The 27,074-nt window shown below is 35.4% G+C and overlaps 1 protein-coding gene across 7 annotated transcripts in view; it reads left to right on the top strand.

The window, feature by feature from the left end:
• Tpst (tyrosylprotein sulfotransferase) overlaps nt 1-27,074 on the top strand; it is a 332,855-nt gene that overhangs the window by 43,810 nt on the left and 261,971 nt on the right. Inside the window, exon 1 of one of the 7 annotated variants that reach the window (XM_074128979.1) lies at nt 11,674-11,931. The exons of 4 other annotated variants lie outside the window; for them this stretch is intronic. In XM_074128979.1, coding sequence (XP_073985080.1) covers nt 11,878-11,931 — 54 coding nt within the window. In that variant the 5' untranslated portion in view covers nt 11,674-11,877. Of the gene's footprint in view, nt 1-11,673; nt 11,932-12,209; nt 12,345-27,074 lie in introns of those variants that run through there. 2 more of the 7 variants (XM_074128982.1, XM_074128996.1) reach the window with 2 other exon arrangements.

Here is a 27,074-nt window from a genome sequence, read left to right as displayed (position 1 = left end):
GCTTACCTCATTTTTTTTAACCATTGTACGCATGCGCCTAGTAATATTCACACCGTATGTTACCGCTATCTTTAAATTATGCGTTACGCGCTAGGTTTTTTTGTTTTTTGAATAAATTACCTTGAAAAGAGAAAACAAATTATGAACTAACCATCACGACAAATGTTTAATTAGTCTATAATAATTTTTTGTTTTGCTTAAATTTGAAAGGTGTTGCTTTTTTACTTTTACCGCTTGTTACAGGAAGTTTTATGTGATCGTACGGATTTTTGATTTTCAGACCGGAAAAGTTTTGTGTGTAACTTCTTGTCTTGTTATTAGGTCTCGTCATTTATCACTCAACGTTTTGAATATTTGGTTTTAGAGTAAACGCATAACTCATTTACCATTTATGCCAGGCAAGTTATAATTTCCAAATTAACTAGCTGCCGGTCAGTTGTTGTAGTGGTGTGTAATACTTGGTTTTCTACACTCTATTGCTGATAGTATAACTGTATGCAAAACCTACAGTTAAACACAGTTTCTTGCAGCTGTGACACTGTATTGATGTTAAAACCTTACTGTACAAGGTGTGGCTATTAAGTAACGAGACTATTGCTGTAAAACATTTTATTTTAAATTTATAGATATTTAGTTATTATCACTTTCAATATACACCCCTCCCCTACCTCTCTCGGTTCATCTTGGAAACGCTTGAACCACTCATAAACTTGCGCAAGTGATTCATCGCCATAAACCTCTTTTAATAAAAGATAAGTTTCAGTAGCGGTTTCACCAAGTTTCATGTGAAATTTCACGACAATTCGTTGCTCTACTACAATGTGTGGTATCATGTTTTCGGCAAAACGAAACTAGCACCTCTTACACAAACACGTCAGGTTCCGGTCAGACAGATTTCTCTACAAACACGTGAGACGCTGCAATTGAAAGAGAAAGCTTTACGCTGCACAGCTGTCGGTCGTTAGGATTTGGCGCATGCATACGAGGGTCGTTTGAAAAGTCCGTGCAAAAATAAAAACTACTTAATTTTTTGGGGTAAACCTTTTTTATTTTTCAACATAGTCTCCTTTTAGGCTTATACACTTCGTCCAACGCTGCTCTAGTTTGTTGATCCCTTCCGAATAATAGGATTTGTCCAAGTCTGAAAAATAGCCATTCGTTTCTGCAATCACCTCCTCGTTTGAATAAAATCTTTTTCCCGCCAGCCATTTCTTCATATTGGGGAACAAATAGTAGTCCGAGGGAGCCAAGTCTGGAGAATAGGGGGGATGTGAAACGAGTTGGAACCCTATTTCCATTAATTTTGCGACCACAACTGCTGAGGTGTGAGCTGGTGCGTTGTCATGATGGAAAAGGACTTTTTTGTGGGCCAATCGTGGGCGTTTTTCTTGCAGCTCGGTTTTCAAACGGTCCAATAACGATGAATAATATGCACCTGTAATAGTTTTACCCTTTTCCAGATAGTCGATGAGGATTATTCCTTTCGAATCCCAAAAGACAGTCGCCATAATCTTACCGGCCGAAGGAACGGTCTCCGCCTTTTTTGGCGCAGATTCCCTCTAAGTAACCCATTGTTTAGATTGTTCTTTGGTCTCAGAAGTGTAGTGATGTATCCATGTTTCATCCACAGTGACGAAACGACGCTTAAAGTCCTGCGGATTCTTCTGGAACAGCTGCAAACCGTCCTTGCAACACTTCACACGATTTCGTTTTTGGTCAAGCGTGAGCAATCGCGGCACCTATCTTGCCGATAGCTTTGTCATGTCCAAATGTTGATGCAAAATATTATGTACCCGTTCATTCGAGATGCCCACAGCACTAGCAATCTCACGCTTCTGCTTTAGTCTCCTCAGGCGTTTTGCCTTTCATAAAGTAGTGTTTAATCAACACACGAATTTCTTTTTCGTCCATTTTTTGAAAATCACTCGACTTCCTCGATTCAAACGAATGCCAAACACAAAGAAATAGACCGATCTGGCTGAAACTTGGTGTGTGTTCTTCCAAGAGATGCTACTAACTAAACATAACCTCGATACGCGCCAGTGGTGCTATCTCTCTGACTTTGCACGGACTTTTCAAACGACCCTCGTAGTTCTTCTTTAGCAGCATCAGTCTCATTATTTAATAGCCATACCTCGTACACAGATATTGTTCTGTACAATAAGTTATTTTTTATTTATTTTATCTTTACGGGTATTATGATTTGGAAATCATTTCGATATCAGCTGTAAAATTTGAATATCAAATCATGAACTTAAAAACTGCTTATTTTACTCTCGAGATATTTCAGTAGCACCGTTACGCTTTCTAAGATTAATTTTTATCTACCAAAAGAGTTTTGTAACATGATTTTGTCGAAATTTTGACTTATTTAAAATTCACTTGAATGTTTACTAAAATATATACAAGGCCACTGTTTACTAATAGGTTAATGCATAAAGGTTACCTCGCTATGGTCTCTGCTATGGTTGAGAATTTGATTTAGAAAATTCACTAGATATTCCCCCATTAGGTTAGGTTACTTGGATTAGACAAAAATATTTTTTCCCAGAGATCGCAAACGTTTTTTTATTTTTGTTTACAAAATTTATTACAGAAATGGGACACAATGAAAGTTGTTAATAATATCTGTGTAAACAGCTAGCGTGCGAGAGGGAGAATAAAAACAATGATAAAATTAATGGACTTCGTCCTGTTTTTGTTACAAATTGTCCGCAGTTTTTGGTCGATCACATTTCCTTATTATCCCAAACGTTCTTTTTCTAAAAAACAATCTTTAAAATTCCAATCGTATTGAAGAGAAGGATTACTCTAGCTTAAAGTTCTTAGACAACATCGATATGAATAGCAGTTTTTCTTTACTATTCGCAAGAGAAGTATTCCTATCGTGCATAGTTCCTTTCTTTTTTGAGTTATTACCAGAAATGACCTAAATTTGGGTCCTCTGACTCCATTAATAATTAAATAATTTTGTTGTTCTTTATTTTTGGTGATTGATTCATAGTTTTAATAGGATGAAAAAATAATTGCCATTTCAGTCGTGATACATTTATTCTGCCGAGCTTTCGACCTAGGGACTAGGTCATCTTCAGGGCTAGTTTACAAAGTAATATTTTTACATTAAAGGGTCCATGAACAGACAAGACAGAAGACACACCAACCCTGTAATGTAAAATATTACTTTGTAAGCTAGCCCTGAAGATGACCTAGTCCCTAGGTCGAAAGCTCGGCAGAATAAATGTATCACGACTGAAATGGCAATTATTTTTGCATCCTATTGAATAATTTTATTTAAACTCAGCATTTAAATTACATTCTCATAGATCTTATAACCTGTATTTCAATCATTCTTCTGGAAAGTTCAGAGACTGGAAGAAAATATATAACTTAGAATTTTGATAATTTTTCTGTAGCAAAAGGTCTGATGAGTATTCACATAGAATGTATATATCTTTAAATGGTGCTTTTGAAAAGCAATTACTGGGAAAAGTTCACAAACAAAACTGGTTCCTTTTTCCTCCATTTTCCATTTGTGAAAAACCTATTAAGTAGAGGGCAAAAACAAACATACCTGGCATGTGTCTTAAGAGAGCCTACATAAAGGAGGGAAGAGAGGGGGCACTTACCTTCACTTTCTTCTACCAGGAAATGGCACCTTAATTTCCTTTTTACTTACTCCTGGCAGTTTCACCCGCCTGTGATGGAGATATTTTCCAGTGGCACTTCTCCTTTTTTTTTGAATTTTTCTCAACAATAAATTGGTTAGTTGAAAACTGAATGAAGATTGGAGGTCATTGATGAAAGTTGTTTTATTTTCATGACTTTTCACGGTTAGGGGGGAAAAAATAATACAAATTTTCATGGAGATTTCACATCCTTGGTTATTTTTACTGTTTTCACGGTAGATTCGTTTTTTTACCGATCAAAATGTTCGCTTCTACTTTCTCATGTCCTTAATATTCATTATCTTTGCATGGTCTCTCTCCCTCTCCCTATCTCTGAGAGGTGAGTGAAGCGGAATATCTCTAAAACTATGAACAGCAGAAAGAAGATTAAACATGGTGCCCTGTTTAAATTTTACCCAACGATTGGAAATGTGTGGTTAGTTCCTCAGTACTGTGTAATATCTTAGATTTTATCCCTTGCAGCACGCATGCTTAACTGCATCCCTGTCCAGTTTCTCTTCCATCATCAAAGGAACATTAATTTGGTGGGTGTAGAGATTTCGACCTCACTTGTGTTTCCTGTCTCGCAGTTACTAACTTGCTAACTGATGTGCAACATCTACACTTCCACCGGATGTTAAAAGTTTTAGTCCTTCTCGGATTTTCCGTAAAAATGGTTTTAAAGGTTTTCTTTATAAACTTTTATAACAACAGGGAAATTGTTTTCCTCGTATCAGGCACCAGGTCTTTGTAAAGGGGTCTCTTAGTATTCGCCCAATGTAGGATGCATTCTGACGACCTCCTATATCTTCTTTTTAAGTGGCGCTACAACTCATGTAGAGTCTTGGCCTCCTCAAGACGTGCCCGCGCAGCCGCCCTCCAATTTCGGAATCCTAACATAGATGCCACACTATCCTCCCAGCACAGCTTAGGTCTGCCTACCCTCCGAGGTCCTTGCATGCTTCCTTCCTGCACCATCTTAGGAATCTCATCTTCATGTCATCCTAGCGACATGTCCTGCCCATCGTAGTCTACCTAGTTTTATTATTTTTACTATATCAGGATCCTTGAAACAGAGTGTACAATTCTTGATTTTTCCTAATTCTCCAATTCGGCTCATCGCATGTAGAGGACCATAGATTCTACGAAGTACCTTCCGTTCAAAAAGCGAAAGGGCCCGTTCATCTGCCTTGGTCATCGCCCACGCTTCGGAACCATAGCTTAGCTCTGGTCAGATGAGGGTTTTGTAGAGAAGCGCTTTTGTGTCTCAACAAAATAGTTCCTTCCAATTAAGCGAGATTAAGTTGTTGTCCGAGTAAAAACACCGCTGACCAGTTTCCGTCGTGACCGCTGGGAGGATTGTCTTTTCCCTAAACAAGGCTAGTGTACGTCCTAACATATACTGGCCCAATAGTTACAGCATTTCCAGCCCCAAAACTTCCAAGGGCGGAAAGACGTCCTTCTTGACGACCGCCAAGTCTTCACTACCATGTTTAAAGGAAATGTAGGAACAGTTTTCAAGGAAATTGATATACCCCCCCCCCAAAAAAAAAGAACATTTAATTCAGTAAAAGTTTCATTTTCAGTTGGCTGATTTTGTTTAAAATATTGAAGGGTATTGCACTTAGACACCAGTAATTACTTATTGGTTCTCAGGGTGCTTAAAATGTGTATTTCCGTTCTAGACGTCTAGAAATCTATACGTTTTGCGGTATTTCCTTGGACACCCGAACTTTGATAATCAGGAAAAAAGAACGAAAAATTCGAGAATAACCTTGAGTATACCGGATGTTCTAATTTCCTGTTTACTGCAAGTGTATGTGCGTTAGAGTAGACACGTGTGTTTGTGTGTGAAAGTTATAAAAAGTTATGTCCAGTTAGCAGTGGCTAACTCGGAGTAATCTAGTTTCCTGTTTTTCTACTGAAATCGTTAGTGCTTTTCCTTCTTTATTATAATTGAACTTGAAACTTCCCTTGTTTCCATGGTAATTTTAATTGAATTCACTTCTTCCAGCATCCTAGTTATTTGATTTCGTATAATTGTTTAAGGATAGAGACAAATAATGCATTTATATCGCTTAAACTAGAAAAACAACAAAAGTTTAAATCTCTTTTCATTGGGTGTAATGCCTGCGGGGGCCGTGTAATATGTGATAGTGTTGCAGAAAATCCAAATAATCGAGTTAGCCGTGACTTACTAGTTATACTAACAACTATTTAGAATTCTTAGCGTGGTTAGTTGTTTTCGGGGTGGCCATTATTTGATCGTGTGCGCGGTCTGCGTTTAAGGGCTGAATAATTTATTGATTTTCCCTAGTTTACCACTGTTCCGCATCCCCTTTTTTTTTTTGTTTTAACCTGCGGTGCATTATATTCTATTCTATCTGGTGCATTGCTGTTTTCTGTTTATTAAAAACTATCTTCAGAAATTACACTTTATTGCAGTTATTTTCGGTTATGGATTTTTATTTTTTATTTTAGTAAATCCAATTTATTGCTGATGCTTTGGAATTCTCTCTATATAATTTTTTAATTAATTGCTATTAACGAGATGTAATTGCATTACGTCCAAAATAGACTTACTGAGCTGTATACTCCTTAGACCACTTCATCCTGTAGCACACTCCCAGTGATGATTCCACTCATCCAAGTTCTCTTAGGAAGTTCTAGGAAAAGCGGCGGAAGTGCTCAGTTAACACCTCTTCCTATGCCAACAATCTCAGCTCCCCCAAAGTCCTGCCAAGATATTCTGAAGGAAAACATCCTTAAATTAAAAGAAACTAGATGGATGATAATTCAAATTTCGTTTTCACTCCAAGAAAAGCCGTAGGAAAGTTGGCAGTTAGGGATGGCTACTCCCTAATGCCAACCCAATCAGCTTTCCGCAATGCTCCTAAAGAGCTCTAATAAACGGCTATAGATGAGGTGACCTTTATACGTCCCTTATTTAAGAGGGCAGTCCTCTATTTCACTGCTCTGTCCCTCTAACTATATTTATTTTCTAAAATAGGCCTATTGTCCTTTATTTTGTAAAATAGAGGCAAAGTTAAAAAAAATATTTTTAATAATATATTGCATCCTAACCCTCTCATAGAACACGTATCTTCTGCAATACCAGGTAATCCTCCAAGGAGATTGAAGAAGAGAAGATGGCCCTGCGATCTACTCTCATAATAAGAGCAGTATAGTAAGAAAGAGCGCGTTATTGGAGAATCGCTACTGGGTGTCTTCTCCTATAAATATTCATGATTATTTATAGTTATCTTATATCCCATTTGCTTGTTGCAATAGTTGTTGCAGTTGCAAATTTCAATAAAAGATTTTTAAAAAAATAATAATATATTGAACAAGTTAGTTTCGGGTACGCCAACACAACCAGTGTGGTCATCGTGTCGCTCGCTACAATGATCGTGGTAGTGCAGTGGGTCGCCAACCGAACGGCTACAAGAGGGTGGACATTCCAATAATGATTTTTGTGATAATTTTTTTAAACTCCCTAATTGGTGGATGACATATTTGGGGCGTTGGTGAGAGCATTCGGTGTTATAACTTACGAATTTTATTAGGTATTTTATTTACTTCGATATGTCCTTTAGTCACCGTAGCTATAGAGGCAGTCGGGTTTTCCATTTTGAAAAGAGATGAGGCATGTAAGCCATAATGAAGTCTTCTATTTTCAGTAAATTGGAAATGAGAATAATTTTTCTATATTATAAATTATTCATTTTTAAAACCTTTTAACCCTTATACAATGAAATTTCGCAACAAAGTGTATCCTGCACTGTGATACATCGATTACGGGATTCGATAACCACAAATGTTGCTAGATTTAACATAATACAGGACCCATTGTTTACCGATTTCAGTGAAAAAATATTTTTTCTGAAATTCCCTTTAGCTCGAATATTTAATTTTTTTTGACTAGCACTTTACTTTCCTTGTTTAGATAAGATTAAGATTGGAAATGGGACGGGACCAATGCCCCACGGCACCGCAGTCACTAGAGGCTTATTATGCCTTCCCCTTTTGAGCCTAGAAGTTGAAACCTCCCCTTCTAAAAAGTTTGAGGACTTTCCCAACTAGTTCTTTTTGCGCTACAATCCTCCTTTGGTCTTAACGTTTCAAAGGTTTCAAAGCGCAACCGCTCGATATCGCAACACAATCGAACAACAGGTGAGAGGTCATTTCCTCCTCTTCCTGACACAGTCTGCACAACGGCTCCGAGCTAATAAGCCCCACCTTGTGCAGATGTTTCCTGAACCTACCATGCCTCCGAGAATAGGCCTGTAATCAGAGTAATCTGATTCCTACCCAAACACTGGGTCTCTTTGGCTTTTTGCTTACACAGCCAAGGCATTATAGTCTTGCTGTGTTTAACAATCCTCACCTCACCCAGCTCTTCTCGTGATCCCCAGGACAGGCTCCGGACCGATGAAAGGAGTGTTAGCTCCATTCCTGGCCAGTAGATCAGCTGTCTCATTTCCCTTTATCCCCACATGACCCGGCACCCATTCTAACCGAACTTACGAGTATATAGATAGAGTAAGCGAAGAGTTTTATGCTGCAAATACGAATATGATGGATTATTTTTTTTCTTATTCTCAAATTTCTGGGTCAAATTAACTTTTCACATTTTGTGAAGTTTGACTAGTAAAGTTCTCTCAGGGAGGATAAAGTTTTATAAACAAGTCTCCGCAGTACTTAGTAGACCAGTTTTACTATATTTACTGAGCACAACTAGTAGTACTGCATTACTAAAACAGAGTCAGTCCGCAGGGTGTAGGGAGCTACTACTGTTAGTAGTGCCAAACAATATTGAACACCCAGAACTACTGTGCCACTATTTACTTCCGGCCTTGCTGGCTAGAATATTTCTCCCCTTGGCACGTACAACCAACCTCTTCCTTCCTTCCTAATTCTTTATTTTCTTCCTCTTTACACTAGCGCTGTTTCTTTTCCAATAAATATGGGCCAACTCAAACACTAGTTTTTAATACCGAATAGTGGAAAGCTATGTTTTCAGTTTTTACTGTGTTTTGTTCCTATAAAACTTTCACAGCTGTTTGCGTGCACTTAATAATGATACCTAGTTTATAGATAGAAAAACTCGTTGCAGCCATTTTGAGAAAATTAAACGAAAGGAAAAAATTTTTTAACTTCCGCTTTTAATCGCTAAAATGACTTCTAACTTAGTTACGATCCTAACGTAGTTTAAAATTCGAACTTTAAGCAACTTTTCGTTTCGAATATATTTCGTTCGCACAACCACACTTGTGGGACATTTAGAATTTTTGGTACGAACGCGTACGAACTGATAAATGAAAGAAAATATCTAATAATGGTAGGAAAGCACTAATTAATTTTTTTTTTTTTTTAATCTTTTATTGGGATTTACCACTGCAACGGTTGTTGCAACAAGCAAATATAGTAAAATAAAAAAGAAATAAAAGAAAATCATGAGTGGAGAAGGCACCATTCCAGTAATGTGCTTTGCTCTCACGATAACGAGTAGATCACGAGGCCATCTTCTCTTCAATATCCTTACCAGGATTACCTGGTAATGTGGAGGAAGATAGGTGATCTATGAGAGGGTTAGGTCATTATGGATAGTGAGGTTAGAAACGTAGAATGGAGCGTTAAGAAGATTTCTGAAGTATTATTGACTGTAATGTCTGGAGGCGTAGTGAGTTGGAACGGTTTAGTCGATCCCCCATACTTCGATGGCCGTATGACCAAATAGGTTGCAGTAACAATAGATATAAGAGTCTTTTGTTATGTAAGTTAAGTTTCGAACGTTTGTCAAGTAGTCTGGCGAGAAGTTTTGTAGCATTGGTTAATTTCTTGTCTAGTATCGGGGGATTCCATGTCAACCGTTTGCTTCTAGGTGCAGTCCAAGGTAGCGTACTTTGTCCACAGTTGGTTCAAGATGATGGGAGGTAGGATTTTCCGTCTGAAAGTAAATACTACAAAAACTTTGATTTCGTAACGTTAGTCTTGATTCTCCATTTGAAAAGCCAGTCCTGTAAGTGGTTGATGTGTGTTTGTAGAGTTCGTGTAGCGATAAGAGGATCGGAATGAGGAGATAAGATATTGTAATTGTAACGAAATCGTAGCTTATTATTTATTTATTTTTTGTATTTAATCTAATGGGTTGGCAACTAAGTCATTGCGGATTTTGTCAATAGATGGTATTAGCACATTCTTTTGTTTTGTTTACGTGATCAAAGCATCTGAGCTGGATTGTTTTCTTGTTGTTAGGACTTTCGCCTTTAATTTAGTAAAAAAAATTTTATCGATAAGTCATTTAGTTTCCTTTTTATCCAATTTAAAAATGGAAGAACAAGACGCGCATTTCAGACAAATTTTATTATATTATTTCCGAAAAGGCCAGAACGCATCGCAAGCACATAAGACGTTATGTGCCGTATATGGGCATGAAGCCTTGAAAGAAAGGCAGTGTCAAAATTGGTTTGCCTAATTTCTTTCTGGTGATTTTTCACTGAAAAATGCGCAACCATCTGGCTGTCCAGTTGAAGTTGATGAGACCCATATCAAGACTATTTTTGATTCAGATCGTCATAGCACAACTCGTGAGATTGCAGAGAAGCTCAATGTATCGCGTACATGCATTAAAAAAAAAAAAAATTAAAACCACTTGGCTACGTCAAGAAACACGATTTATGGATCCCTCATCAGCTTAAGAAAATTCATTTGACGCAACGCATTAGCGTCTGCGATTCGCTTCTGAAACAGAACGAAATTGATCCATTTCCGAAACGACTGATTATTAGCAACGAAAAGAGATTAGTTTACAACAAGGTTAATCCGAAAAGGTCGTGCATGTTGCAAAATGAACCAGCCCAGACGTCACCAAAAGCTGAGATTCAACAAGAAAAGATTATGCTGTCAGTTTGTTGAGATTATAAAGGAATTCTGCACTTTGAACTTTTACCAAGAAACCAAACGATTAATTCAAGCGTCTACGTTGAACAACTCGCCAAACTGAGCGATGAAGTTCAAGAAAAGCGGCCAGAATTGGCAAACCGTAAGGGTGTTGTTTTCCAGCATGATAACGCAAAGCCCCACACATCTTTGGTCACCCACCAAAGATTATTGAAACTAGGTTGGGATGTGTTGTCACATCCACCATATAGCCCAGACCTTGCGCCTTCAGATTACCATTTATTTCGTTCCATGCAGATCTCCTTAAATCGTAAAATTTTTAATGGCGCTGATGATGTAAAATCACAATTAATTCGTTTTTTGCTGGCAAAAATCAGAAGTTTTCTGAACATGGAATTTTGACACTGCCTGAAATATGGCAAAAGGTCATCGACAAAAACGAAAAATGCTTAATTGAATAAAGTTATATTTTTAAGCAAAAATTTTGAATTTTCCTTCTTATTTAAAATCCGCAATCACTTAGTTGCCTACCTAATAAAATCTATACCAGAAATAAGATACTTTTAGGTCGTAGGTAAAGAGTTCTTATTGTTGGACTGAAGATATGGTATGTTTTTTGGGGGGGGGCATTTTAGTTGCCAACCACCGCCCCCAGACTGGTTTGTGCGGTGACACGTGGCTCTCCTACGTGTCCTAGAGCTACCAGATAAACGGGTGACCCAATAGATAAACATAGGCGTGTGCACAATGTTTCTAATAACACAGGAACTACACCAACAGCTGATGGTGATTTTGTGGTGGCTAATGTTTACTCTGCCCCCCCCTTTTTTTTTTGTGTGTGTAGGATTCTTTATTAAAGGGTGTTCTGGGAGGAAGTGAACATGTGTTGTCTGGTGGAAAACTCAGGCAGCATTATCCTGCCAAAGTAGGCTTCACCCTTTCCTTCCGGAGGCTGCTTTGAAAGGAGGTTCCTATATATATATTTTTTTTTCTTGTCTAGCGCAGTCGGTGGTGGGGAGACCCAGCGGGGTTCCCCTCTCTGCTAACCAGCCCCGCTATCTGCTGGGTGGTGAGAGAATTCGTTACTCCTGATACTACTAAACACCATACAGACTCATCTTTACCCAGTCTGTACACTGTCGGTGCACTTACTACTGTTACTAGTATCGAACTCAAATAGTACTTCTCCATTCGGACAATAATATCCCAGCTTACTTCTCTCGTAACAGTACTAGTTCCTATTATATACTAATAGTAATCATTTCGGCTAGATTCGTGTACAGTCGCCGTCGTGTCTGTAAAGAACGACATGTCATATAGCCAAGGACATGTTGTCACCTGTAACAGATGCGGCGGCTATAAGGTAATATTTTACCCTCTTTAAATTTTCAAAATATTCATAAAATAACTAAAAAAATAAAAAATTACAGTAAAAACAACAAAAGTTTATATTAATAATAAAAACTGCGATAAAATTTGATCACTTCTTTTGTTTTTAATTTTTATTTTTAAAACATTTTTTGTTTTAAAAAAATTTTATTTTTAAAACATTCTTTTGTTTTAAAAAAATTTTATTTTCTCCCCAACAGTATTGTTTTAATTACCTAATTCTTTTAGTTAATATCTTATTGTGCATTGTGAGTTGTTATCTGTGTGTGTTTTCATTATATTTTATTTTTGTTCTTTCTGTATTTAATTGTGGTTTTTATACTTAAATGTTCGTTTTTGTGTTATACACTGGCTGCTTCATTTTATTTACTGCAATTTTTCAAAAAGGTATTTATTTTCTATTTTATTTTAAATCATTTATTTTGCACATTGCTCTTAGCAGTTTGAGCCCATTTTATGTATTTTTTATACAGTAAAAGCTCTTTATTCGCGGGGTATATGTTCCATAAATATGCCGCGAATACAGAAACCGTGAATACGGAATGGTAATTTATATGGGATTATAGGGGATACGTTCCTAGCTGACAAAATAAAAAAAAAAAAAACAAATATAAAAAAATCAATTTAATTGAAGTTTTTGAACATTTTGATTAATTATCTTAAGGCTTAGGCAATGGTTTGAAGAATTTTGTAATTTTCTCTTGCTTGGCAGTTTTTAAAAGCTTTTGTTTGCAGTCAAAGTTTGAACTTGCCACTACAACTACCATCAGGTTCTTTAAAATGAGCGTAAAGATACTTTGCCTTCTCCCGGACCATTGGACCACTCAGGGGCACCCTTTTTTTGGATGCGGTCTTCGATCCATAATGGCAACGCCACTTCCATTTTTTCTATTGCTGGATCACGAACAATTGCTTTCATTCTGTGCGTTTACATTCTCAAAAACACCGATCGCGGCGAAGGCGGCTTATGTCAAAGTACTCGGCGATATCATTTAACAACATACTTTAGGCAAAGTTGTAATAAGATCTATTTTACTTTTTTTATTAGTCCATTTGACGGCATTTACAAAGGATATTGGGTTGGATACCTATTGGAATCCTTTTATTATCATAGTGTACTTCCGCGAATATCCGCGAATATAGGAATTGGGTCGCATTTTTTTAATCCGCGAATAGTGAAAACGCGAATGAAGGAAGCGCGAATAAGGAGCTTTTACTGTATATAATTACCTGATCCTCCCCTTATCGTAACTGTATTGCAATCAACAAAAAAGAATTTTTAAATTTATATTTTTCACAGTAAATGAACGTTCTGAGATTGCCGTTGTTTAAAAAAAGTGATTTTAAATTAATTATAACAGGAAGTTGTAATTAATTTTTAACGGTTAGTTGCCGCTGATGACGTATAATCAAGATCATTCAGTCGGAAGTTCACCTTTTTTCTTTGAATTTTTATCGACAATTTCCGTTTCAGTGATTTTTATTAAAATGTTTTGGCGTAGGTATATTCACCGGCTTCACTCGCTTTTATTATCTGTAATATTTGTCAGGAGAATATCATGTACAGACAATTTTGGGGCGTCATTGCCAGTAAATAGTATGGTTCTAACATCAAAAAATTGTTTCAACCCATTAAGGACCTTAACTATTTTATACAATTTTTTTTTTTTTAATGTTATTTTGTAGAATGCTTTATAATGGTGAAAAATACGTAGGAAAAATGTTTAAAAAAAATTATTTTTGGAAAAAGTATACTTTTCTCAATGTTTTCCTCAAATGGCAACAAAGGGACATAGGAGTACAAAAAACGGAATATTTTATTAAAACAATAAAACCTAATTTAATTACTGTTTACACGAATAATATCATTAATTACCTATTTGAGAATGGAAATTAAAATGTATGAAATTCCGTAAAACCATCGACATGACATAAATTTTGCTCATTGTGCGGATAATTGATTTAATTTCGGTGGCTGCACATCTCCTTTTCTTGTTGCCTTCCGTTTGTGCTGCAAAATTGCCCCATTAGGTCGAAAAACTAATTGAATGTCGAAAAACTAATTCAGCAGGAGCTAGTAACTGATACCCTGGGTAAATGGGTAATATACCCTCCTTCTCCTCCTCACCTGATTCTTTGTCTGTCCAAAACAGAAGGCACAGGGGGTTGAACAAAAATTTAGTCGGGGAACAACTCATCATCGTAACAGAAAAACCTAGCCTAAAATAAAAGAAGTGGATGTAGCACAAAGGCTCTTTGTTGCCATATGGCGACAGCTAACTTTAACTAGTTGTAAATCCAATGTAAATATTGCAAAAATCTTTTCTTTCTTTTTTTCTAGTGGTACACGAACATCCATTAAAACGAAACGCTTTGAGAAATTTCACTTAAAATTAAACAGTAAACAAATAATAATTGACTAACTCTAGGAGCTGCTGAAGGTATTGGAGATCAACCATTATTTGATCATTTCTCTCACTTAGTTACTCGCCATAGACAAAAACCAAGCTACAAAGTAAAAGGTTTCTTCTGAATACCAATAACTCCTAATTATCGATAAACCTACACAAGATGGGTATAACTTTCGAAAATATAAAGAATTTTGCGTTGCCATTTGGCAACAAAAGTCCTTAATGGGTTTTAAAGATTTTTAATGTCTAAATTTACCCATTATTACCGTAACTTGTTAAACTATTTTAAATAATTGATGCCAACTCAAATTTTATAAAATTCAAAGTTTATAGAGAAAATTTGTTTTATTAATAGTTTGGAAACTACAGTTACATAAAATTTGTAAATGTATAGTTTTTTTTACAATATATTTCTACTTTTCTTAATATATGTATATGTATCGTGATCCGCAGAGAATATATGGCCCAAAATGAATTTTTAAGTAGCAGCAATAAATTTTCATAACTGTATAGCGTATTTTCCGTTTGTAGTCTTATCAAAGCTATAAATAGTCTTTTTTTCGTTTTGTGCGAGTGTCTGCTTTCGCTTTTTATTGGCAGGAAAGTGTTGCGATTTGATTAAAGTTTTGATATCGATTTTTTTACCCGAAATATCCGTTTACTGGTTCTCGGATTCAGAAATTTTTTTTTCTAGAATATGGTGTAGATTATCTATAATCTAAGTATAAGAAAAATAAAATAAAAAATCATAATGATGCTAAAATTGTATATTTTCTTCGGAAAATGAAGATTACTGAAGATTTTCTCTAAAGATTTTGCCGAAAAGTGTTGCAATATTTTTCCAAATTTCTTTTGGTATGAATGCTGTAGCATAGTTTGCCTGTAGCAAACCTATCCCTTAGGATTTCTCGTAATAGCCTCTCCTTACTTTACCTTACCATCTTACGATATTCCAACTTGTAATAAAATCTGTAACTTTAAAACTTTGCAAATGGCAGTTGGAGAAAAAAAAAACAAAGAGAGTAATTAGTTCTAATTATTAATTAAATTGGAATTCTTGCAATTTAAAAAAAAAATTCTAAATACTTTTATGAATCGTATAAATTGTTAAAAACGACGCAGGTAGTGGAATTTTGGATTGTTTTCAGTGAGCTATAAACAGACGGCTGCATGTATTGCTTTTATGGTGGCAATTAATTGCCTGAAAATTGCCTTACAATGCCCACTGGTATTCTGCGAGGTTCCTTACGTAGAAGTGCCAGCTGTAATTATTTTATTTTATTACCTAGCCAATAGAATCTCCGCCAGTAAAAGGACCAATTTAAATTCTTATCTCTCATTAAATATCTTTTCTTTTTATATTTTCTTTTTTATTTTATTTTATTTTTTTTACAATCTAGGCAATTTTCTCTATAAGTACGAACAGTCGGCTACAAAATTGGCCAGTTGAAACAATGGGCCTGGCTTGACCTTATTCAAACAATAGATCTAACCACTGAGATAGCCATTGGCCATCCTAAGCAAATCTTTTCTACACTTAAATCTCCTTTCTTTATTTTGTTTAGATGATAAATTATGTACCTTTAAAGCGGTTTGTAAATATGTTGATTATTATAAGGCGAGTGGGTGGTTTAAGTTGAACTTAGCCTTGCTCAATTGTATCTGGTATCTTAATGTGGTTAAATTATAAATTATACTTGAATTATTTGTTATTAAGCCGAGCGGTTAAGAGGCGAGACCTGCGAAGCTAATATGTATTGTGGTACTTGGTTCGATTCCCCGGTCTTAGGCCTTGGATTTTATTTAATGGTTAATAAAAGAAGTTTACAGTAAAGTATGTTTGCTAGTCGCCTCCGTCCACGACACCTAATTGGTAGTTGGACGTTAAGTCCCGCCTGAATATTTATTATTTTTTTAGTTATTTTATTCTTTTCTTATATTCTAAGAGAGAAGTGATTGTAATTGAACAGATTACAATCAAGAAAACGTATCTAAGCAGGGTTCTTATCATCAGGAGTGGAGTTAGGTACTCTTCTAAAGAATTTAGAGTGTATTACGAAGTCCTAACTCTTGTGTAAAATTTATATAAGAAATGTCTAACCAAAACTCCAAGTTAGGAAAGTGCAACTACACAGAACGGCCTTTTTTTCCTCCCTCGGAGTGTTCTATAGTTTTCTGAGCCCCACAGGGATTTCATTTCATCTATAGCATTATGCTGTGGGCTCATCACTTTGGTTTCGAATTCTCTTTCAGTGAATATTGTTCTTAGTGGGATTTTAAAGGGAACCATTTCGTCTATACGGCCCCCCCCCCAAACACTGCTATTACATTTGGCAGTGAAGCTGAAGTATATCATGTTCAGTGTTGAAACTATTTGCAATCAGTGCATTTTATGAAATTTAATGTGAATTTAACTGCACTGATTGCGATACTGGAGAGCCGTGTTAATCTCCATGCTTAAACCACATAGATTAAAAAACAAGAAGTAATCTAAAATAGTTTTTGAAATTGCATAAATAGTTTTTAATCTGCTAATTTCGTGATGAAGTTACACAAACTACAATTAATGCATTTTTAATGGCCACTTGGCGTGACTTTAGCGGACATTTATTAATTATAATCATTAAATTTTAAACTTATTCAATGCACCTATATTTTATTTATTTCTTACTTTTTAAGTAGATTTTAATTTTGTTGCCTAGTTATTCTATTCGGTTCTTGTTGAGGAAAGAAATTATGTACGTAAATGCATTGGTATAGTATAGGATGTCGATGGGAATTTTGCCGTAGTAGAACAATAGAAGATTGTAGATTCTAGCGAGTAGATTGATGGCCTGCTTATCAGCTCGTGAAGCACTTAACTTAAACTCACTTCTTCGAGGTTCCCACGTTTAAACGTATATAGTTCAAGTCTGCTTTGCTAATTGTTAAACCCCCTTTGGAAAAACCATGGTTAAAACAAGCGTTAACTGCAATTTCACTAGAATTCACCAGAAACTTTAGAATTTCCTAACTTGAATATTACTTGAAACGGAATTGATTAGCTTAAACTTGAAGATAAAGGTCAAACGCTGAAGCTTGTAGGACGTGATGATCTTGGCAGGACCCCCTTTTTGCAGAACCGCTTATATTTAGTTGTTTTAAGAAAGGATAGTACTCAACAGCTTTTAAGAAAAGTGTAAAATTTTCTTTATGGAGTCCTTCGTAGTTTTGGGATCCTGAAAAAGGATCTGTGAGGAGCTTGTGTCTAACTCTAAAAAAAAAAAAGTAACTTGCTAGAAGCTCAAGCTTCATAATTCTTTGCCCCACCATGTGATCCGACCGGAACTTAATATTCAAAATCACTCAAACGGAAATTACACATTACAGAATGGATGTTACAATTTTCATCGTTTGAGATTTTCTCGAAAACTCTCTCTAAAGATTTGTTTTAAGCATTGTGTATTATCGTTACACTCTTCGTTCGATTCGAAGACTTATTCGATTGATGGCCCTTCTGTGAAACGGAAAAGGATTTTTTGAAATATTTTATGGAAAGTGGCACCTTTGATTCTCTTTCTCATTTTTCATCTACTTCCTTTTCTTTGACTCCTTTCGCCGAGTTCCTAGAATGTTTATGATTCTTAAAGGAAGGACAGTTTGTTCCTCTCTGGAGCCCATCTTTAATAGGAGTTCCTGCAGATATTTTCTTTTCAAAATCAAGTGTGCGTGCGTTCTTGGGCTCATTTTCATGTTACTAGTACTCTCCTTACTAAAGCTAAATGTCTTGAATACCCTGCGAGAAGAAGGGCGATGTATGAGTGTCTAAAGAGACTCAGATCAGTAGAGCTCAGATCTTGTGTTCATAATGATCAGGGCGTTAACTTCACCGCCACAGTTTGCTTAGTGAATATTGGTTCTTATATAAATATCTTCATGGAGTGCAACCTGTGGTCTGGTTTATGAAATTCTTTTAAGCTCTAAATATTTAGATAGTGGCAATGCTGGGCTGAATCAGACAACCTAGGGACACAGATGGTTGAGCGCAAAGCTGTTGCAGCCAAGTGCATCATTTAAAGATCCGTCTTCCGTTTTTAACGGATCACTAAAATCTTTATGCTGCTCTTTTACTAGACCACATTTCTGCACAGTTTTAAAGACTGTGGTCGTGACAGACTTTAGAAGGAATGTTGCAATGTGATATCCCTTGGTTATTAGAGCGAGAAATTATATATTTTCCAGTATTACGTTTTAGAGAAGTCCGCGGCCATATTACTTGCATTAGCAGGTAACTCTATATCTTTTTATTTCCTTTTTTTAATTCAACATAATTTTGTCTCCTCTTATTTTTAAATGAAATTTATTTAAACATTATTTTATAATGAACTCGCTTCATCCAACCATATTTTCATATTAATATAACTGCTTTAAATTAAATAATAATAAAAAAATGCAAAAATAATTTTTATAAATCTTGATAAGTAAAGATTATTCTCACGAGATAAAAAAAAACATATGAATTTTTTACTTTCTAGTTCTAGCAGATGGTCGAAACTATCTCTCGAGCATAAGCGAGTAATTTACGGCTCAATTCTCGAACCGAAGTGGATTTAGCGACTAGTAACTGTGCAGTTTAACCTATTCCCAACTTCCTCGTCAAATTACAGTCTCTTTTTTTAACATATTTAACTTTAAGCTACATAAAATGTAAACATTTTATAAATAACAGGAATAGAAATAAAATTATTAACATAAACAAGGGAAGGGATTAGCTATTGCGGTTAGCATAATGGATTCCCACGCGGAGGTCTCAGGTTCGAATCCAGCTGTTGACCCTTAGATTTTCTCTTTCTAGGAGCTTCTTACGAGGGTCGTTCGAAAAGTCCGTGCAAAAATAAAAACTACTTAATTTTTTGGGGTAAACCTGTTTTATTTTTCAACACAGTCTCCTTTTAGGCTTATACACTTCGTCCAACGCTGCTCTAGTTTGTTGATCCCTTCCGAATGATAGGATTTGTCCAAGTCTGAAAAATAGCCATTCGTTTCTGCAATCATCTCCTCGTTTGAATAAAATCTTTTTCCCGCCAGCCATTTCTTCATATTGGGGAACAAATAGTAGTCCGAGGGAGCCAAGTCTGGAGAATAGGGGGGATGTGAAACGAGTTGAAACCCTATTTCCATTAATTTTGCGACCACAACTGCTGAGGTGTGAGCTGGTGCGTTGTCGTGATGGAAAAGGACTTTTTTGTGGGCCAATTGTGGGCGTTTTTCTTGCAGCTCGGTTTTCAAACGGTCCAATAACGATGAATAATATGCACCTGTAATAGTTTTACCCTTTTCCAGATAGTCGATGAGGATTATTCCTTGCGAATCCCAAAAGACAGTCGCCATAATTTTTCCGGCCGAAGGAACGGTCTTCGCCTATTTTTGGCGCAGATTCCCCCTTGGTCTCAGGAGTGTAGTGATGTATCCATGTTTCATCCACAGTGACGAAACGACGCTTAAAGTCCTGCGGATTCTTCTGGAACAGCTGCAAACCGTCCTTGCAACACTTCACACGATTTCGTTTTTGGTCAAGCGTGAGCAATCGCGGCACCCATCTTGCGGATAGCTTTGTCATGTCCAAATGTTGATGCAAAATATTATGTACCCGTATATTCGAGATGCCCACAGCACTAGCAATCTCACGCACCTTCACTCTTCTGTCATCCATCACCATATCATGTATTTTATCAATGATTTCTGGAGTAGTAACCTCAACAGGGCGACCAGAACGTTCAGCGTCACTTGTGCCCATAGGGCCACTCCGAAAATTTTGAAACCACTTATAAACTGTTCTAATCGAAGGTGCAGAGTCACCATAATGTTTATTAAGCTTCTCTTTAGTCTCCTGAGGCGTTTTGCCTTTCATAAAGTAGTGTTTAATCAACACACAAAATTCTTTTTCGTCCATTTTTTGAAAATCACTCGACTTCCTCGATTCAAACGAATGCCAAACACAAAGAAATAGACCGATCCGGCTGAAACTTGGTGTGTGTTCTTCCAAGAGATGCTACTAACTAAACATAACCTCGATACGCGCCAGTGGTGCTAACTCTCTGACTTTGCACGGACTTTTCAAACGACCCTCGTACAGCTCACTGTCCGGTGTGTTGTGTGTAACGAGAGAGCACTGTCCGGAGGCCGGCTTTAATAAAAGCTCCGGGCGCTAATGACCTCAGATGTTGATGCGCCCTTAAATCATTAAAAATAAATAAATTGAAATAAAAACTAGAAACATTCAAATATGAAATACTCTCATTTAGCCTTATTCGTCTAATTCAAAATCTCGTCACTCCTTCAATTCCTGACATCTCTCCACTTAGTCGCGACGTCTCCCTGGCGGAAGTTCATTCTAACATCAGAGCGGAAGTGTTGCCGTTAGGGTAGCTTCCTTCCTCATGTGTCTCTCTCATTTACTCTATATTCCAAATGATTTGCTTTTTGCATTTGACAGATTGTAAATATCAAACGTAAAGAAAAATAGATAATAATAAAAACAAACAATCTTCTCCTAAATAAACCGGTATGCCCTCATCATTAAAAGTAAATTATGGAACTTACAAGCTAGCAATTTTCGCAAAATCTCTTTTCGTAATTATTTGCATGCAATCTTTTTTTTCCCCCAGCCAATTAATTTTTTATTTAATCTTAGAGAATTTTAATTAGTACCTTTAACCAAAAATCATTTTGTTTTCTTTTTAGTAATATAAGATTGTCATTAACTAACTTACCTGAGTTAGACCATTAATTAATTCTTGAGTACCATTCTCTAGAACGAATACCTCTTGGATGAAATTTGTGATTGTAATTGTAGCAATACTAATTACAGAAAATAAGCGGTTTCTTCAGTTTTACTTAGTTATTACAGGAGTTTCCATTAGATTGTTCTTTTGTACATCACCATTGATTTGATTATTTAGTACATTCAGTTAATGGGCTGGGTGGGTGTCTATTATGTACATATCATTTGTCGCTAAAAAGTTTACATAAACAATATTTCTATTCTCGACTTTCTTCGGAGAAAAACAAATTTTTATAATTCATTTCGACTTTTCCCCTTAAAGATGGCCTTATCTCCGAGGAGTTAGATCTAAAACAAATTCAACCTCATGTTCGAAATATTATTAAATATTCTACCTGGTTACGCATATCTATGTATAAGATCTATGAAAGATTTGTTGAATAGGACTGAATATTTATTCTGATAAAAAATTCGTCTTCTTCTAACTTACTTTTGAGAAACGAGTGATGGAATTTCGATTCATTTTCTTTTCCCACTATTGATTAATTGAGAATTATTATTGCAAAAACATTACACAGTTTCACATAATGGAGAACGTAGATGGAAAAGTGGATATAATGCTTGTATAAACCGAGGGGTTTTTACTACAAATTTGCATTATGCGTGTATTTATGAAAATTTGTGGGATAGCAAAGGTGAAATATAGCTGAAATTATTTACTTCACCAACATGGAGATAGATTGACAAAAAAAGGAGACTAATACATAAATAAGTTACATGTAATACAGTAAAAAATAAGTTAAAATCTGGGTAACCTAGTATAAGTTCTGCGAGTTACCAAAATGGTGGAGTGGGAGTGTACGTTAGACCTATATAAGTCTTGTGAGTATCAAACATGTTTTAATATGTGTATTAGGTGGTCCTACAAATGTCTACTGAGTCACCAATATAATTAAATATGAGTGTAAGGTGGACCTATATACTAGTCCTGCGAGTTAATAACATGGTTAAATGTGAGTATAACATAGTTCTGTATAAGTCTGGAGAGTCGTCAACTTGGTTAAATACGAATATAAAGTAGTCCTATATAAGTCTGGTGGTCGTTAGCATGGTTAAATTTAAGTGTAAGATAGCCCTATATCAACTTGGTTAAATATGAGTGTAAGGTAGTCCTATATAAGTCTAGTGGGTCGTTAGGTGGTACTATATAAGTCTTGAGAGTTACCTACTTGGTTAAATGTGAGTGTAAGATGGTACTATTTGAGAGATACCTACTTGGTTAAATGTGAGTGTAAGGTGGTACTATATAAGTTTTGAGAGTTACCTACAAGGTTAAATGTGAGTATAAGGTGGTACTATATAAGTCTTGAGAGTTACCTACAAGGTTAAATGTGAGTATAAGGTGGTACTACATAAGTTTTGAGAGTTACCTACAAGGTTAAATGTGAGTGTAAGGTGGCACTATATAAGTTTTGAGAGTTACCTACAAGTTTAAATGTGAGTGTAAGGTGGCACTATATAAGTCTTGAGAGTTACCTACAAGGTTAAATGTGAGTATAAGGTGGTACTATATAAGTTTTGAGAGTTACCTACAAGGTTAAATGTGAGTATAAGGTGGTACTATATAAGTCTTGAGAGTTACCTACAAGGTTAAATGTGAGTATAAGGTGGTACTATATAAGTTTTGAGAGTTACCTACAAGGTTAAATGTGAGTGTAAGGTGGCACTATATAAGTTTTGAGAGTTACCTACAAGGTTAAATGTGAGTGTAAGGTGGCACTATATAAGTTTTGATAGTTACCTACAAGGTTAAATGTGAGTGTAAGGTGGCACTATATAAGTTTTGAGAGTTACCTACAAGTTTAAATGTGAGTGTAAGGTAGCACTATATAAGTTTTGATAGTTACCTACAAGGTTAAATGTGAGTGTAAGGTGGTACTATATAAGTTTTGAGAGTTACCTACAAGGTTAAATGTGAGTGTAAGGTGGTACTATATAAGTTCTGAGAGTTACCTACAAGGTTAAATGTGAGTATAAGGTGGTACTATATAAGTTTTGAGAGTTACCTACATGGTTAAATGTGAGTGTAAGGTGGTACTATATAAGTTTTGAGAGTTACCTACAAGGTTAAATGTGAGTAGAGAAATTTCATTTGTGTTTACAGAAATTGCCGCTAGAGTTCTCCACCGGATGGAGTGTTAAGTAAGCTTGCAGCCCATTTAATGGCGGCTAACTAGCCCATTTCTCTTTTATCTATTTGGCTATTAAACAATACAAATTCTCATCTTTTTTGTTTCTGTTAACGATAATTGTGTAAAATATGAAGTATTATTACAAAAGAAATATTTTTTATCGTATTTTTAACGGGAATTTTTTTTTCTTGCTTATTTGGAAAGTTTATCAAATACCTATGGGAGAAATGTCGAAAAAAAATTTTAAATTAATTATTTCATTGATTTAATTGCGTATAAAGTAGTGGCCAATCACAGCGTAGTATGGATGCAGACTGTGGGCGGGCCCTGCCCACCTCTAACGTCATCACTCCCACCGCTAGTGTAACCATGCCACACCTCTATTGTAGTCACGCCCCGTCCTTTACAATACCTTTCTCTTATTTTTCTAATTCTTTTATTATTTTCTCACATTTTACTAACTTTTTTTGGTTATTTTAGAAATAATATTAAATTTACGTAGATATTGAGAAAGATTGCTAATAAATTATTCGAAAAAAAAAAAATCATTCACAATTTTCAAGTAAGTTTTTATTAATTTAAGATTGTTTTCGAATAGTTTTCGCCAATATTCGACAGTTTCATTTTACTTTCTCATGAAAAGAATCTCGTACGAACCCTCACATGACTTTTTCTTACCACAATTTACGAATATAATTGAATTTTATTGTAACTTAGTATTGCACAATAAAGAGATCAAATTAATAATAATGTTGATAGGATGTGACACATTCCCTCTGAACGGAACTCTTTATTGAGAAATAATTACAAGCCAAACTGACATTCAAGCTTAGTACGCCATTAGATCAGCTTCCAATGAATCCGTTTGGCAAATTCATAGTAAATTACAGGAAAAGCCTTACTTTAAAATTGCACTTCCGGGGTAATTGATTATCTTTCTTCTTGGAAGTTTGGTTAGTAATGTAACAATCAAATACTTAGGAGGTAGTAAAACCTTAAAATACCCAAAATGGAAGTTTAGAGAACCTTATTTAACCCTTCATAAATAAATGAATTGCTTGGAATAAACGATAATTATAAATGTAATATTCCTACATGTGTGAAGTGTGTAATCAAAGTTTAAAACAATAAATCGATTTTCGAAATAATCACTAGCTTACTGTAAACTTATTTCATAATCTGACTCTTTTCAAATGTTGATCATGGATTATCGTTTAAACTGTTTTAATATTTTATAGTAAAGATCTATATATACAAACTAGAATATAGGCTCTACATATACAAACGCACATACTAGAACCCACATACTAGGCTTAAAAGACAAGCAATGAGAAAACGTGCGAAACTACTTTACAGACTTCTTGGACGATGCTCCAAATTACCCATTGATCTCAAACGCTAAAAATACAACACTATCCTCAAACCTATGTGGACCTACAGACTAGAGCTGTGGGGTTCAGCCAAACTAACAAACATACGGACAGTACAGGACATTTCAGTCAAAACTACTGCCGACAAATAGTTGACGCTCCTTTCTACGGTGACTAACCTCACTCTTCACAACGACCTCAACATCCCATTCGTACACCAACTCGCCAAGATTAAATATCAAACGTTCCATATTGCTCTCTCTACTAGCTATAATCCTCTAGTACAGTCTCTCGCCTCCTCTGACAATCCTCCTAAGAATCAACCTCGCAGACTGAATCGCCAGTGGCCCCGCGACTTCCTTGAGGTCTGAAGACCTAAAGATCATCACATCCCGTAGAGAGTGCTGCCACTGGGTAGTTTCTCTCCTCCTGCTCTTCACGTACCAATTAATCTTAGTACTTCCAGATTTAGTTATTGTATGTATGTAATAAAGATTGTAGATAACTTAATAAATTGAAAAAAAAAAAAAAAAAATTATAGTTGTAGCCGATTAAATACCGATAAAATCTTTTTAAAAAATTAATAATCAAATTAATTTAGGATGAAACTGTATTTTTTTTAATCAATGCCCATCTCTGGCTGACAAGACACTTTTCACAAGGTTGCCAACTAATACAAAAGTTTCAATTTCCTGCATTATATATTTTTGTCCGTTCATTTATTGAATGACCTCGTAATTATAAATGAAATATATATAATACATTCAATGTATATTTATGGGAAAAACAAGGCATTGTACAGCCATCCAGACATAGGTATTATAGAAGAAGGATATACTCTAGGCTTTTATAGTAGCCCCGGATAAACGAACAAGTAGTATAAAATTTATATATATATTCCGGATTTCCCAGAGATAGTTTATTTCCGCGTATGTTCATTCTACTGGAAAAGCTTTAAGGAAAAATCTATCTTGCAATATTTTCTCACTTCCTCCTTACATCTTGTATTCCCCGACACAATGTTTACTACTAATACTTATATTTATTCTTTTTAATATTCTCTTTTACAATCTGGTGTATTTTTTTTTTTTAAAGTTTTATTTATTTACTGGGCCGTTGATAATAATAATCATTCCAAAACAGCGGGTAATAAATTATATTTTTCTTTAAAATGATTTTAATTAAATTTTTGGTTCTGTTTCAGGTATGTGAATCCTACTAAAGATTTTTCTGCTATTTGAAAGTAAGTTTTATTTTATTTCCTTTCCAAGCAATTTGGTGCCACAAATTATACAGCTAATCATAGTGTTGTTAAGATTCGTGATCAACCAATAGTTGTAGCGTTGAAAGTCTCTTACTTTAGACCATTCCCCAATATTCCCTTTTTTCATTTATATAAATAATTTCTTTTGTTCCTATAAAATTGGTTTTGTGATCAAGAACCAATCAGATCTCAGCTATCCCCTCTTCTCTTCTTGTAATTTTAAGATTAATGTAATTGAACGAGAACGAAGAAGTGATTGGTTTTACGATTGCCTTAATATCAAAACGACATCTACCCTTTCACTAATTTCAATATTAACCATTTTTATCGATTCTCCAGTCGATATTTGGATATTTGTCAACATCCGGTCATTTAGTCGACCCAGAACTTACTTTCTATCGTAATTTTTGCCTTTAATTTTAGTTTTCTGATTGTAAATATCCTTTCGAATCTTTTTTTTTGGTAGCCTTCATTGTTTGATCCAATTATTTTAAACTAGGCAACTAATATAAAAAGGCTTCTACTGTCACCAAAATATCTGGAATGTTATTTTTTTGTATTGTAATTGTTTAGTCCGTTGAGAGAGTTATATTGATTACGAGGGACTGGATAAGGTTCTCTGAGGATGCCTAAGCCATCTTAAGGATAAGATTTTTTTTAACATAAAATTCTGTTCTTCTAATACAAGAAGTTAAGTTTTTAAGTATTGTTCTTGTTCGAAGGAATGATTCGCTACTTAGTAACTTAATCGTTTTAATTAATGAAGTTGCCATTTTTAACATTGTCCGGAAGTTGCGTTACATTCTCTATCGCTTGATTGTTTACAGTTGGAAATGAGGTTTCATGAAGCGTTATAAAGTTATTTTGCCGCTTTGGTGGGCTTAAGATATATGAGGCTAAAGTAACTGGGTAATGGCCTAAACTGTTGCTTAAATTAGATCAATTTGGACCTGGAGGTTGGTTTTACGGTTTGAACTAAAGGAGTTATATCGTTGGTCTTCAAGGAGCTGGGCTCATTAAAGTACCTGAATGCTGCTGCTTGTTAGATGAATGGTTGTGAAGTTTTAAAGACGTGACACCTCTTTTGATTCTACAACATTAGTGGGAGAATGTTGAA

This window comes from Rhodnius prolixus, unplaced genomic scaffold, assembly GCF_049639745.1.
Source record: "Rhodnius prolixus isolate KJV_2025 unplaced genomic scaffold, Rpr scaffold_9, whole genome shotgun sequence".
Lineage (NCBI taxonomy): Eukaryota > Metazoa > Arthropoda > Insecta > Hemiptera > Reduviidae > Rhodnius > Rhodnius prolixus.
The sequence above is the reverse complement of the archived record's forward strand: the minus strand, read 5'-3'. Positions and strand labels throughout refer to the sequence as shown.